Here is a 13,988-nt window from a genome sequence, read left to right on the forward strand (position 1 = left end):
GGGAGGGGACGCAATCGCACCCAGCCGCTGCCCCCCGCGCCCCACGCCCCGCGGGAAGTTCGCCGGCCGCCCCCCGACTCACCCGCGGCGCTGCTCAGCAGCAGGCACAGCGGCCCCAGCAGCCACATGGCGCGGCCGCAGCTCCCGCTGCCCGGCGCCGTCGCTGGCCCCGCGGCCTCGGCGCTGACCCCGCCCCTCGCCGCGCCGGCCCCGCCCTCCCGCCTGTCCCTCCTCCCTCCCGCCCGCCCCGGGCCCGGCTCCGCTAAGTTTTGCAAGCGCCTGGGCTGCGCGTGGCCACCCGCGTGTTACCCTGGGTGTCCTGACTCCGAGGGGCCGCGAGCGGGCGGAGGGTTCAGCCTTTCGGTCTCTAGTCGCCTCCCGGGTCTGGCCGCGAGGATCTTCTAACAGCCTGGGCTCTGTTCTCTGCTTCCTTTTGTCCCTCTCATTTCTGCCTTTGCTTCCACACCCAGCGAGATGCAGCGCCCAGACCAAAACTTGAGTTCTTTACTCAGACTACAAAGTGAGTTTACTACCGAGAGAGAAAAAGTTAAAGGGTCAAATCTTATGAGAAAATTGTAGTGTATTTTTAGTAGCGAGTGTGGAATACCAGTGCTTCTCAAACTTTAATATGCATCCGGCAAACTTGACGATCTTGTTAAAATACTGACTCTGGGTCAGTAGATCTGGCGTGGAGCCTGAGATTCTGCATTTTTAACAACATCGTGGCTGATTCCAAGGCTGATGATCCGGGAGCCACAGGTAAGAGCAGCTGACACCTTCCATGCACACAGCGTGGACCACATGAGTTATTTTGTCTGCATAGTGTCCACCTTGACCTGTTGAACGTTTGGGACCCAGTTTGGAAAAAATAAAATTAAAAAAAGGAAAAGGTCATGAACGGCAGATACCCAAATGCAAAAAATATAGCTACACCAATGCAGTTGCTTCCAGAGGGCACTGGTGAAAAGCCCCAGAAGACTTAGATGGTGGAAGAAGGGGATGACACTTTTGTGCTCCACTCTCTCTGACCCCCCACCCAAAAAAAGCGAAAGCAAAAGACTAATGCAAATAATTGCCAAAAACTGGAAACAACTCAAGTGTCCATCAATTGATAAATGGATCAATAAATTAAAACTTTTGGGGGCAGTGCGACTGTTCTAATCTTGATTATAGTGGTAGTTACACAACTGTATACATTTGTCAAAACAATAGAACTGCATCCCTAAAATCCACCCCTCAGAAGGGTTAAGTTTATTTACACAAACTCCACCTGGCTGAAAGAAAGGGGAAGGTATGGGTACAGGGGCAGTTATAAAAGGGATGCCTGCATCAGATTTTGGGATGCCCTGGAGACACCCTCAAGGGATTCAATTACTTTACTTTGTAATTGCCTGCTGTAGTCTGGAAACATAAAGGCTAAAATGGATCAGGTCAAAATTTAAAAATACCAATGATTGTTCAAGGTAATGAGAAAATGTGATGTAAGGGAGGAAAATTTAAGTTCCATAGTTCATAGTACATATGAAAATATAAATCGATTATCTAAATGATTTGGCATTCAGGGCTTTTATCCTGGGATTGATGAATATTATGGAGATCGTCCCATGGGCTTCAAGGAATTTTAAAGCCCTTGAAGTTTTATGCAAAATGTCCTGTGCATGTGGGTATGTGCATTGTTCCAGGAAGCTTGTTGGGAAGAGGTCTCCTGCCTTTGATAATAATATCTAAGGAGGCAAATAAGCAAATAATTTCTCCTACAGCTGCTCATTTGCCTCCAAACGTTAGGGATATAGAAAGATAATGCAACTGACCCACTGCTATAGTTCTTGTTTCCTTAGGTTTCTTTGGACACATCAACTTCCTTACTTTGCAAGTTTGACTCTGACTCTCTCTCTCATTCTCTCTCTCTCACATACACACAGGCACACACACTTTTAAATATAAATATATTAATGTCTTTGAAATCATTTGGACTAATGTAAAATCTTATTTAAGGTCAACTGTTGTTTTTATTTATTTATTTATTTATTTATTCATTTATTTATGAAACAGAGTCTCACTCTGTCGCCCAGGCTGGGTGCGGTGGCACATTTCAGCTCACTGCAACCTCCGCCTCCTGAGTTCCAGGGATTCTCCTGCCTCAGCCTCCCGAGTAGCTGGGACTACAAGCGCCCGCCACCATGCCCAGCTAATTTTTGTATTTTTAGTAGAAACGGGGGTTTCACCATGTTGGCCAGGCTGGTCTCGATCTCCTGCCCTCGTGATCCGCCCGCCTCAGCCTCGCAAAGTGCTGGGATTACAGGTGTGAGCCACCGTTCCCGGCCCAACTGTTGTTTTTATACTTATACTAAATCACTGCCAACCTCCTCCTCACCATATAAGCTGGGTAGGAGATGAAACTATTCTTTATACTTTATTACTCTCCTTTTTCCCAGTTCTTTAGAATTCCAAGCACAAAACATTCAGTTTCCAGGAATTGTGAGAGGTTTCAGTGCTAATTGTTTAGGTCCTATGGAGCCAATCAATCTTTTTTAAGATTGGTTTAATAAAAATCAAAAACAACGTGCTTTATGTCTCTTATTTACCAAGAGACTCTCTGACCATGCATGTGTGCTTCTGGCACGGTTTCACATTGCTGAAGGAGGGAAGAAAGAATGTCGTCTCTCTGGGCCTCCATACAATGCTCTGTAGTTTGCAAACATTTTCTCATTTACTCCCCACAGCAGCCCCTGCAACATTACAGGTGAAAATAGCACAAACTGAACTTGTGGTGTGTCTGAGATGTGCTCCTATGCTCATTTCACTTGCCACAAACTAGCTCTGTGACCTTGTGCAAGTTATTAGCCTCTCTGAGTCCTAGTTTCCTTATCTGTAAAATGGGGATTACAGTATCACCTGGATCTTAGGATTGCTGTCCAGGATTTGAAAAGATAATGTATATAAAGTCTCTGGCATGATACCTTGCACATAGTAATTGCTCAAGAAATGTTAGCTTTTGTGTGGTTGTGGTACACACTACAAGGCAACTGTTGTGGAAGCTAGTTTCTGAGATGGCTCTCAAAGATTCTCACCTTCTAGCATCCATGCCTTTGTGCAGTGTCCTTCCACACTGAATGGGGCTGCCATATGTGACCAATGGATATTGTGGAAGTGACAGTAGGTAACTCCAAGAGTGAGTCAAAAAGGGCATAGCAGTTTCTTCTTTGTTCTCTTTGATCACTTGTCTTGGGGGAAGCCAGCCACCATGTTGTAAGGACCCTCAAGCACCCCTGTGGATATGTCTACATGGGAAGAAACTGAGCTTCCTGCTGTCTTGCGAGCCTTGGAGTGAGCCATCTTTGGTGCAGATCCTCCAGCCCCAGTAAAGTCTTCGGATGACTGTACCTTTGGCTAACATATGATTGACCTTTCGGTGAGCTGGAATAGAACCCCCAGACACCCCCAAATTCTTGATACACAGAAACTGGCAGATATAATAAATGTTCATTCCTGTTCTAAGCCACTAGCTTTCAGGATAATTCACATGCAGTAATAGATAACTAGTATATCTGACTTTAAGGTCATCCATAGGGTTGACTTAATGGTTCCATAGGTTCTTTTAAATAAGTTAGTACATGGGAAACACTTAGAATCTTGCCTAGTACATAGTAAGCACTCAATATATGTTAGTTTTGTTATCATAGGGTTTTTTTTAATTGTCAGTATCATTACCTCTCTCACAAAGCACCTAAGACGCAGACCTTTCAAACTTTCAAAAAAAAATATTTAAACTTGAATAAGAGTAGAAACATGTGGCAACTGACAAGAAGATAAAAGGAGCAGGGACACTAGAAGGACCAAGGGAAAAAAAAACCTTACCTACAAAAAGTTTACTGACACCAAGTCTGCCTTAGCTTCATTCACTTCCTAAAAATCAACCAGAGATAGTAGGAGACGTTCGACTCCTCCAGTCACATCGTGACTCACGGTTTCTATGGTTCCATATTTCTTGTTCTCTGCTCTCTCTTCCCTTCATCCGATTTTCATTCTTCTCTCCAATATGTGAAGAAAATAGAAATTCACTTGAGGATTCAGCCAAGGAAGGCTTACTCTACTCCAAATTATAGTGGGTGGTGGAAACTGCCTACTGGGGAGCTGCCTGGCGGAAGAAGATCACTGAGTTCCTCACAAATACATCACACACACACACACACACACACACGCACACGCGCGCGCACACACACACACACACACACTTTCTACCCCAAACATAAAATCAGGAGGCCACAGACTCAGGTAACTAAGAAAATGGGCTTTGAGGTGACTTGATATACCTGGGCTCCTAGGTCCCACTACTTCCTAGCTATATGTAAGGCTGAGAAACTCAGTTTATCTCTGAGTCTCAATTTCCTGTGAAATGAGCATAAGAACTGTACCCACCTCGTAGGGTTGTTGTACGAAGCAAAAGAACTCCTTCTCATTCCTTTATTTATCTGACAAACAGTTATTGTCTGGCACTCTGTGCCAGACACTGTTGTGGGCTCTGGATTTCTGCAGTGAACAAAACCAATTCCCTGTCCTCAGGGAGCTCACAGTATAATTAAGATGTAGATGAGTATTAAATTAACAAATGACCACATCATGTAGTGTCATAAGAGCATATAATGTAAGGGCATATAATATAAGGGTGTATGATGTCATGAGGGCTATGCGAAGCATTTAGCAGAGTTCCTTATTGTAGAACTCCTGTATTTTCAGCTCTTTACTTGTATTACAGACTTAGAACCTACATGTGAGGGAGGAGTAAGGCCAGGAAACACAAAGGCTAAAGCTGCAGAAAAAGCCTGCTGTATTGCCTGAAAATGATTTGGAAAAGAAAAAAAGGGGAGAAAAGCCTGCTGTCAGCAACCTCTGAGACAGCCCCTAATGATCCCCATCTCCAGATATTCACACCCTTGTGCAATTCCCTTCCCTTGAGTGTTGCTGGACCTAGTGACTCAATTCTAGCAAACAGAATATGGCAAAAGCAGGGGGACAGTCTCTTCCAAGATTAGCTTGCAAGAAGACTTTGGCTCCTATCCTTGGTCTCTCTCTCTCTCTCTCCCCCTCCCCCTCTCTCTCGCTATTGCTAGCTGCCATGTTGTGAACTGCCTATGGAAAAGCTCATGACACAGAACTGTAAAGGCCTTCAGTCCACAGCCAGTGAGGAATTAAGGCCCTCAACCCAAGAGTTCACAAAGAACTAAATCCTACCAACAACCACAGAAGTGGGCTTAGAAGCGGATCTTCCCCAGTCATGCCTTCAGATGAAATTACAGCCCTGGCCAACAGCTTTACTAAAACCTCATGACAGACCTTAAGGCAAAGGCACCCAGCTAAGCTGTGCCCAGATTCCCAACCCAGAAAAACTGCAAGATTATATGTGTTTGTTGTTTCAGACCACTAAGTTTTGAGCTAATTTATTACTTAGAAAAAGAGAGCTAATACAAAGCCTTACAGCAAACATCAGGTCTGTGAATACTTAACATCATTGAATCTCACTTACCAGTTACCCTGAGAAAGACAGGGACAGAGTATTGTCATTAATCAAGTGTCTGCTTCTGGCATTGTATATTTGTGATCACATTTAATTTTTACAATAATCTTTGAGATAACATTATTATCTCTTTTATACAGATGGGGAATCTCAGGCTCAGAGAATTAAAGACCTTCCCCGAATAATCCAGTGAATAACTGAGATTTGAAGCAGATCCTATTGATTCTAAAAGATTCCCAGAATACCATGCCAAACAATGCCACCTACTACAGCAAAATAATCCCCAATGTATAAAACACAAAATGTATTTGCAGCTTTGAAGACAATGTGTTCACTGGGTTTGAGCTCAAAAGCTCAAGATGTTCAGCACGTCAAACAGAACTTGATTTATTTTGTAATACAATTACAAACTAGAAAACTGAAAACTAGAAAAGTTTTCAGGATGCATCTAATTGTTGTAGCCTCCACCCACCCCCAAAACATGCTGAGCGTGAGAGTTCTTTCAGCTAGAAATTAAAGTCATCCCAGGGCTGCCAAATGTATCTATATATTTTTTAATTGTCAGACTAATCTACAGAAAAATACTGCTTGGAACCAACAGAGTTCTTGTAATTCATGTTTAATATAGTCACAAGCTTGGAGAAAAGAGAGCTGCTGACATTTATTAATGAAAATTTTGCACCATCTGACACAATGACATTTTTACCCCTCATTTTTTAAAATGTGCAGTTGGTTATTTATTTTAATGCCTTAGTTTTATGAAGTTGTCGACCCCCTTAAAAGGATGATTTCTCATACATGACCAGACCTGAAACCAGGGAACAATGATACAAAAAAGAAATTTAACCTGCGGTGTAGCAAAAGAAATTTTGGCTGGGTTTTCCCATAGTCACATTTCATTTTCTTTCTCAATTGGAAAAGAAAGGTAGATTTATTACATGTATAAACCTATTCTTGGTCTATCAATTTGATGGGGAAAGCTGTTATTGAACTGCATAGATCTGCAGAATGCAGTACTGTAGTCATGAGCTACTTCTGACATTGAGCATTTGAGATGTGACTATCCTCAACTGTGATATGCTCTAACTGTAGAATGCAAACTGGATTTCAAACACTTAATACAAAAAAGAATGTAAAAGATCTCAGTAGGATTTACATTGATCACATATTGAAATATAGTATTGGAATATACAGAATTAACTAAAACAATGTTAAAATTATCACCGACCTTTTTTTGCTTTTATTATGTGGCTCCTAGACAATTTTAAATTTCATTTATGGCTTCCATAGGGGGCTCACAACATATTTCTATTACACAGAACTCATACAGATAATATTTTATTTCATGAATGAACACATGACCCTTTAGAGTTTCTTGCATCATAGTTGAAAATAAGTCTTCTTGTCCATCACTGACTTACAAAGGACTTTTTTTTCCTCCTAGTTTCTCCATCAGACTAATTCTGCCTCAAAACTCTCTTAACCATATAACCTAGACACAAAGTTCATTGATATGGAAGTGATATTAATGTCATAATTTCAGAATTACAAATGCACTACAGGGTCAAGAGGAAGGCGATACATGAATTGGAAGAAATCCGCTTTAGACAATATGAACATTTGTCACTTGGATTCAGAAAAAAACACAACACTGAGGCCAGGTACAGTGGCTCATCCCTGTAATCCCAGCACTTTGAGAGGCCAAGACGGGTGGATCACTTGAGGTCAGGCATTCGAGACCAGCCTGGCCAACATGATGAAATCCCCATCTTTACTAAAAATACAAAAATTAGCTGGGTGTGATGGCGCACACCTGTAATCCCAGCTACTTGGATAGCTGAGGCATGAGAATCGCTTGAACCCCGGAGGCGGAGGTTGCAGTGAGCCGAGATCACACCACTGCATTCCTGCCTGAGCAACAGAGCGAGACTTTGAGACTTCGTCTCAAAAAACAAACAAACAGAAAAACAGAAAAAAAAAAAAAAAAACGCAACACTGAATAAGACCTCCATTTTCAGTGGGAAAGTTTACACAGTAATTAACTGACAAAGCAGAAGTCACAGGAGCTATTCAGTCAGTGACAAATGTGAGAAAATGATTCCAGCATGCCTGGGTCTGACTACCTTCCCTAAGTAACAAATTCTCTTTCACAAACAGGTAGGCAGCTGATTTTAATAAGAGCTCTTATAAAACCCATCTGGAAGGTAAATAGATTTACATTTTTAATCTGACATTATTGGAACATTTTTCCTGCATGGTGAAAACTCCACTTTAATAATTTAAGTTGTTTTTCTCGGTGTACCTCAGCCTACTTCTTTTAAACACCTCTTCATTTCAAGTTAAGTTCTTTGGGCTTGATTGGTTTTAATGTTTAAACGCTTAATTTCAGGCACTGTTAGATTGCTAACCTGGGTCTGATGTGTGGGTTTGTAGTTCAGCTTGGGCAGGGGGTGGGGGTGTGGCAGAGGTGATAGGTTTTGCTGAGCTTTCAGTGAATTCCCACACTCAGTGTGGAAGGGAGTGAACAAAAGGGACAGGGAAGGGAAATTATCTTACAGCTTTCAGGGCCTTGCAACATACACGTAATAAAAATGCAGAATCATGGGTATTGTTGGCTTTTGTTAGGCATTGGTAGCAGCTCCTTAAAAATAGCTAGTGCCCTCTACCTTGTTGTCTAAGCTAGAAATGTGGGTATAAGCCTAGAGTCCTCGCTCTGCTGGACTCCCCTTCATCATCAGTCACCAAGATTTGTAGATTCCATAAGCTAATGTCTCTTAAATCCAATTCACCCCTCTCCCTCTTCCCTCACTCTTTCTGTCCCTCAGTTCACACCCCCATGTACCTATGCCTGGGTTACTTCAACTGCCTCCTCACTGGCTTTTTCAGGCCTTGTCTTGCTCCTGTTCAACCTGCTTCAAAGCTCCCTGGCTCCCTGTTGGTGATAGGACAAGCTCAGACTCCTTAGCTGAGTATATCCTTTATGATCTGCTGCTGAGGCTCATGACCATGGGGTGGGGGCAGAGAAAAGGATGAAGAGTAAGACCAGAGGGTTGGGGAGGAAACCTTTAGGGATGTAAAGGAGTTTAGTCATTATCCTATGAGCAATGGAAAGTCACAAATGCTCAGGGTTTTTTCCCGTTGTCTTTTTTTTTTTGAAACGGAGTTTGCTCTTGTCATCCAGGCTGGAGTGCAATGGCGTGTGATCTCAGCTCACTGCAACCTCTGCCTCCTGGGTTCAAGTGATTCTTCTGCCCCAGCCTCCTAAGTAACCGGGATTACAGGTGTGTGCCACCACACCCAGCTAATTTTTGTATTTTTAGTAGAGACGTGATTTCACCATGTTGGCCAGACTGGTCTCGAACTCCTGACCTCTGGTGATCCACCCACCTCGGCCTCCCAAAGTGCTGGGATTACAGGCATGAGCCACCACGCCTGGCCACAAATGGTCTGTTTTAAGCAGGGACATGGCATGAACAGATTTGCTTAGTGGTTTAAAAGCAAGGGTTCTGGAATTCAACTTAAATTCAAATCTGACCATGCCACCTAGTTGTGTGTCCTTGGGCAACTTACCGAAGCTTTTTGGACCAGTTTCTCTGATTATAAAATGAGAGTTAAAACCTCTATGAGATAGGCACACTTTGTGAGAGCTAAATGAGATCATGCTTAGCATACTACTTGGCACACAGTAAGCATCCCACTATTTTTTTATTCATTTATTTTTTATTTCCATAGGTTTTGGGGGAACAGGTGGTGTTTGGTTACATGAATGTTATTTAGCGGTAATTTCTGAGATGTTGGTGCACCCATCACCTGAGCAGTATACACTGTTCCCAATTTGTAGTCTTTTATCCCTCATCCCCCTCCCACCCTTTCCCCTGAGTCCCCAAAGTCCTTTCTATCATTCTTATGCCTTTGCATCCTCATAGTTTAGCTCTCACTTATGAGTAAGAACACACAATATTTGGTTTTTCATTCCTGAGCTACCTCACTTAGAATAATGTCTCAATTCCATCCAGGTTGCTGCGAATGCCATTATTTCTTTCCTTTTTATGGCTGAGCAGTATTCCATGGTATACATATACCACAATTTCTTTATCCACTCATTGGTTGATGGGCATTTGGGCTGGTTCCATATTTTTGCGGTTGTGAATTGTAAGCACCCCACTAATTTTAACTATCATTACTATTAATAATTCCTACTCTTTCTATGCTTTTTCTAACCCCTCAAGACTGAGTTCAGCCCTGTTCCCATGTGCTTTTATAACACCTTGCATTTATCCCTGTTTGTAGGACTTCTGAGTCTGTATCTTAATTGACTATTAATGTGTTATTTCCACCATCAATCCATAGCTGCCTACGATTGGAAACTATGGCTGATGTGTGGTAGAGTGAATGACTACCTTCAATTGCTTTATACTTCGATTCACATTATCTCTTTTGTTCTCTCCTTATCTCCACTTTACAGTTGTGATAACAAAGGCTCAGAGAAATCAAGTCTTAAGCCCCAAGTCCTGCAGTGAATGAGCAGCAGAGCTGCAGCTCGTCTCAGTCCTGTGGATCACACCATGGCCTGGAAGGAAAAGTTTAGGGCAATATAACCCTCTACAAACAACCTTCCGACAACAGGACAAGTGTTTTCACAAACCTTCATGGAATGTCGAAGTGCAGGAACAAAACACTTCATCTGGAAAAATAACACATAGCCAGAAATCAACCCCAATCCTACCAAAAATAATGATGCCAGGAAGCAGAGCTACATACACAAAAGGGAATGTGTACCAGGATACACATAATAAAGTCACCTTGGCAAAGCTGGTATCCTCCTGGCCAAGCCAGAAGAGTGATTCAACTTAAGAGAGAATTGGAAGGAGGACATGTGCCCTAGCTAGTCCATCTGAAGAAGTGTGCCAACCCACCCTGCAATGTTCAAGTCCCTGCCTTATCATCATAAGCCTGATCATAGCAAAAATATGGAGTGGTTACAATGAAAATTTCCAAGGCAGAAAAAGATCAGGCAGTGGTAATACTAGAAGCTGGCTGCATAGGCCAGTGGCTCAAATCTCACAGTGCAGGGCCAAAGAAGACAAAGTTGAAGTCAATACTGATGTGGGCCAGTTGGCTTTGCACTGAGGAGGAAAAAAGTTCTGTGGTCACTGGCTAGAACCTTCATCCCACTCAGTCATCCTGCCAGTGCTGGTGTTTGGGGTCAAAAAGGGATTGGGAAAGTGTGTGGAAGACCTATTGCCAGTGTTGACAAGCGGGGCTGACATTCAGACAGAGCACACCCATACAGACAGCCAACTGTCGAATAATAAAACACCTCCGAACCAGTTGGGGGCTGATCCCCCGAGTGCCTCCCATATCACCCCAGCTGTCCCTGGAGCTCCCTGATGCAGTGACCATTTAGGATTAAAGCCTCATGCAACCAGTTGATGCCCCGTCTTTTGAAAATCGTTTCTGATTACAACTACTGGAAAATAGCAAATAACTACCATTCATTCATTTATTCATTTGCTCAGTTCTTTGGTAGGGGGAGCACGCATGCTACTTTTTTACATTGATACATAATATTTTACATATGTGTGGGGAACATGTGATATTTTATTACATGCATGGAATGTGTAATGATGAAGTCAGGATTATTGGCATATGTATCACCTTGTGTATCTATCATTTCTATGTGCTGGGAACAGTTCAAGTCCTCTCTTCTAGCTACCTTGAAATATATCATTGTTGTTAACTGTAGTCACCCTGATGCAGGGCAGGCAAGCCCCAAAGTGGGGCTTAGCCCTCGGGGGTTCTTGGTTTTGCCCAGGAAAGAATTCAAGGGCAAGCCAGGAGTAGAAGAAAAGAGCTTTACTGAGGCAGCAGTGTTACAGTGCTGGTGGTGTTACTGCTCCGTGACTGCTCCTGCAGAACAGGGCTGCCCTATAGGCAGAGAGTAGCAACTCAGAGCAGTTTTGCAGCACATTTATACTCACCCACATAATAACACGCAGATTAAGAGGCGATTTATGCAGACATTTCTAGGGAAGGAGTAGTAGCTTTTGGGTCATCGGGTCATTACCACAGAAAGGGGCAATCACTCCTGGGTGTTTCCATAGCAGTGGTAAACTGACATGGCACACTGGTGAGTGTGTCTGATTGGAAAGCTGCTTCCATCGCGGCCCTGTTTTAGCTAGTCCCCAATCTGGTCAGTGTCCGAGCCCTGCCTCTGGATTTGAGTCCCACCTCCTACTTCAACCCTACACTGCTGTCCATCATTAGAACTGTAATCCCAGCACTTTGGGAGGCCAAGGTAGCACCTATTATTTTTCTCATTTTTAGAAGAAGAATCTGTATCTTATTAAAAGTTGCAGAGTTAGGAAATGGCTGAAGATTCAAACTGTGTTGTCCAAATCCTTAGTCTAGGCTTTAAACCATGTTAAAATATCGCCTATACTGGGACTTCAGAAAGAAAGCAAACCAAAAAAAGCAACTATTTGGGGACGGGGTGAGAGCGAGGCAGAAACAATATTAGGGAATCTTTTATACACTCACACTCTCTCTTTGTGGAAATATGGAAAGACAGGAAAATGTCTTGTAATGACTTGAGGAGACAGAATTATGGACAGTTTCCTATCCCAAAACTCAAATTTACATACTTTCTTTAAAGCACGTGTGTTATTCATTATTCCAAGGAAAACCCAACACATATTGAGGCCACTGATGCTTCATGCCACAGCTCCAGGAAGGCTGAGGACCAAATATTTAGCATAATTCTTCATTCTATGATTCTTCTTGGCTTGGATTTTCAAGAAGTTGAAAACACTGCTTTCTCTGAAGCAAAATAAAACTCTTTTGGATAAAGTTAAAGACAGATGACATTTAGAGTGATAAGCAGAGCTGATATATCCATATTCAGCCAGTCTACATTCAGAGGAATGAGAACCAAGAATTTGGAATGGATTTATTAACAACTCATCACACTATGAGAGCGTAGGGTAATATTTTGTATGTGATGTACCAGCTGTCTACAGAGCTAAGCAAACCCAGAGATCACAGACTTTAGTCTCCTGTCTAGGTTCCAAGTAAATGGTCTTCAGGGAGACACCAAGAATAAAGGCTGCGAAAATGACATTAGATCTCTTTGGGCTCCTTCTGATCATTGCTGCGCCCTGTTCTCACTATCAATTTGATTTCACCGAATGATTCCGTAAGTGAATTTGGAGCTTGTGAGTCATGGCTGAGACTGACATGTTTGCTTGTATTTTCTACCTCTGAGTCCTCCTGTCCAAGTTTTCTCAAGCTTGGTGTCTGTCCTACTTTAAATAAGATAGCAATGAGACAGCTGACATATTTCCTGCAGAGACTGTGCCTCTAGTTGGTAAATCACAATCAGGAAGCTGACACCCATACTTTTTCTTCTCGGAGAAGAAAAAAAAAAGAGAACCATTAGGATATGTTTGAAAGATCTAACATACCCAAAGAGAAAGAGCTGTGAAGGGTTGTGGCAATCAAAAAGATAATATGGTTTCCATTACGTAACCCTATCGAAGCCATTACACCATAAGATCAGTCCTGAGGGGAAGTCATCTCTAATAAATTTCAGTCTAAATGGACAAAAAATAATTTAAATGAAGTTCTTAATTGGAGTCTTCCAGAAATTAAGAGGAACCTGATTTGCAAAGTCCTACACATACCCAACATATTTCATAATCACTTTTCTCAGTTTTCTTACACTGTAGTGTATGTAGCCTCTTCCTGCAAATTTCTGGAAACATTTATTATGATCTTTTGTTCAGCAAATATTCACTTCCTTTCCACCTCCCACTGTGGGAAGGGGAGACTTTCCAGCCCACTGATGTTGGGCTAAGCCATGTGACTTGCTTTGGCCAAAGGAATAAGTAGATCTAACATCGCAGAGGTCTTAAATTTGCTTGTGGGTTTTGGTCTGACCCCTTATGCTCTGGTAATCTACCATGAGAATATGCCCTGGGTATTTTCTGCTCTGTTCATATGTGTCCCAAACCATGCCTACATGGGGCAGACATGAACCTATTCACAGCTTGGATCCAGTCCAGTCAGCCTACAGCCTGATGCAGAACCACCCAGCTGAGCCCAGCCCAGACACAGTCAGTCTAACTGTAGCCAACAGCAGACCCATGTGCAGCAGAATAACATTTGTTGTTAGCCACAGGGTTTTGGGTGGTCTGTCAATGGTCAGTGTGTCTTCCTGTCCTTCTCTTTCTCATTCCTCCTAATTCTAATTCACAAAGCCCCAAAGCATGGCAAGCTTCTCCTTCGAAGGAGAGAGAAGGAAGAGCAATATGGTTTAGCAAAATCAGGATCTTCTTTAACACACACAGGAAAGAGCAAAGTTTGGAATTATTCATGTGTTGATAATTTCTAAATTGTCACACCTGTGATAATAGCTACCATTTGACAGGCTCAGTGTTAAACACTTTATAAACTTGAACATATTTAATCCACA

General features: G+C 42.6%; 1 protein-coding gene and 1 long non-coding RNA gene across 5 annotated transcripts in view; one reads left to right on the forward strand and one right to left on the reverse strand.

Annotated features, from left to right (window-relative positions):
• The window catches only part of LDLRAD3 (low density lipoprotein receptor class A domain containing 3), a 287,881-nt gene extending 287,683 nt beyond the window's left edge, over positions 1-198 (reverse strand). Inside the window, exon 1 of one of the 4 annotated variants that reach the window (XM_054439920.2) lies at positions 83-198. In XM_054439920.2, coding sequence (XP_054295895.1) covers positions 83-128 — 46 coding nt within the window. In that variant the 5' untranslated portion in view covers positions 129-198. The remainder of the gene's footprint in view (positions 1-82) is intronic. The other 3 variants (XM_063671005.1, XM_063671003.1, XM_063671004.1) reach the window with 3 other exon arrangements.
• On the forward strand, positions 136-12,637 carry LOC134740243 (uncharacterized). Its single transcript, XR_010127560.1, has 2 exons — positions 136-759; positions 9,981-12,637. It is a non-coding gene; the product is annotated as an uncharacterized LOC134740243 (long non-coding RNA).
• The last annotated feature ends 1,351 nt before the right edge of the window (positions 12,638-13,988 follow it).

The sequence above is a fragment of the Pongo pygmaeus genome, chromosome 9, assembly GCF_028885625.2.
Source record: "Pongo pygmaeus isolate AG05252 chromosome 9, NHGRI_mPonPyg2-v2.0_pri, whole genome shotgun sequence".
In the NCBI taxonomy this organism is placed as follows: domain Eukaryota; kingdom Metazoa; phylum Chordata; class Mammalia; order Primates; family Hominidae; genus Pongo; species Pongo pygmaeus.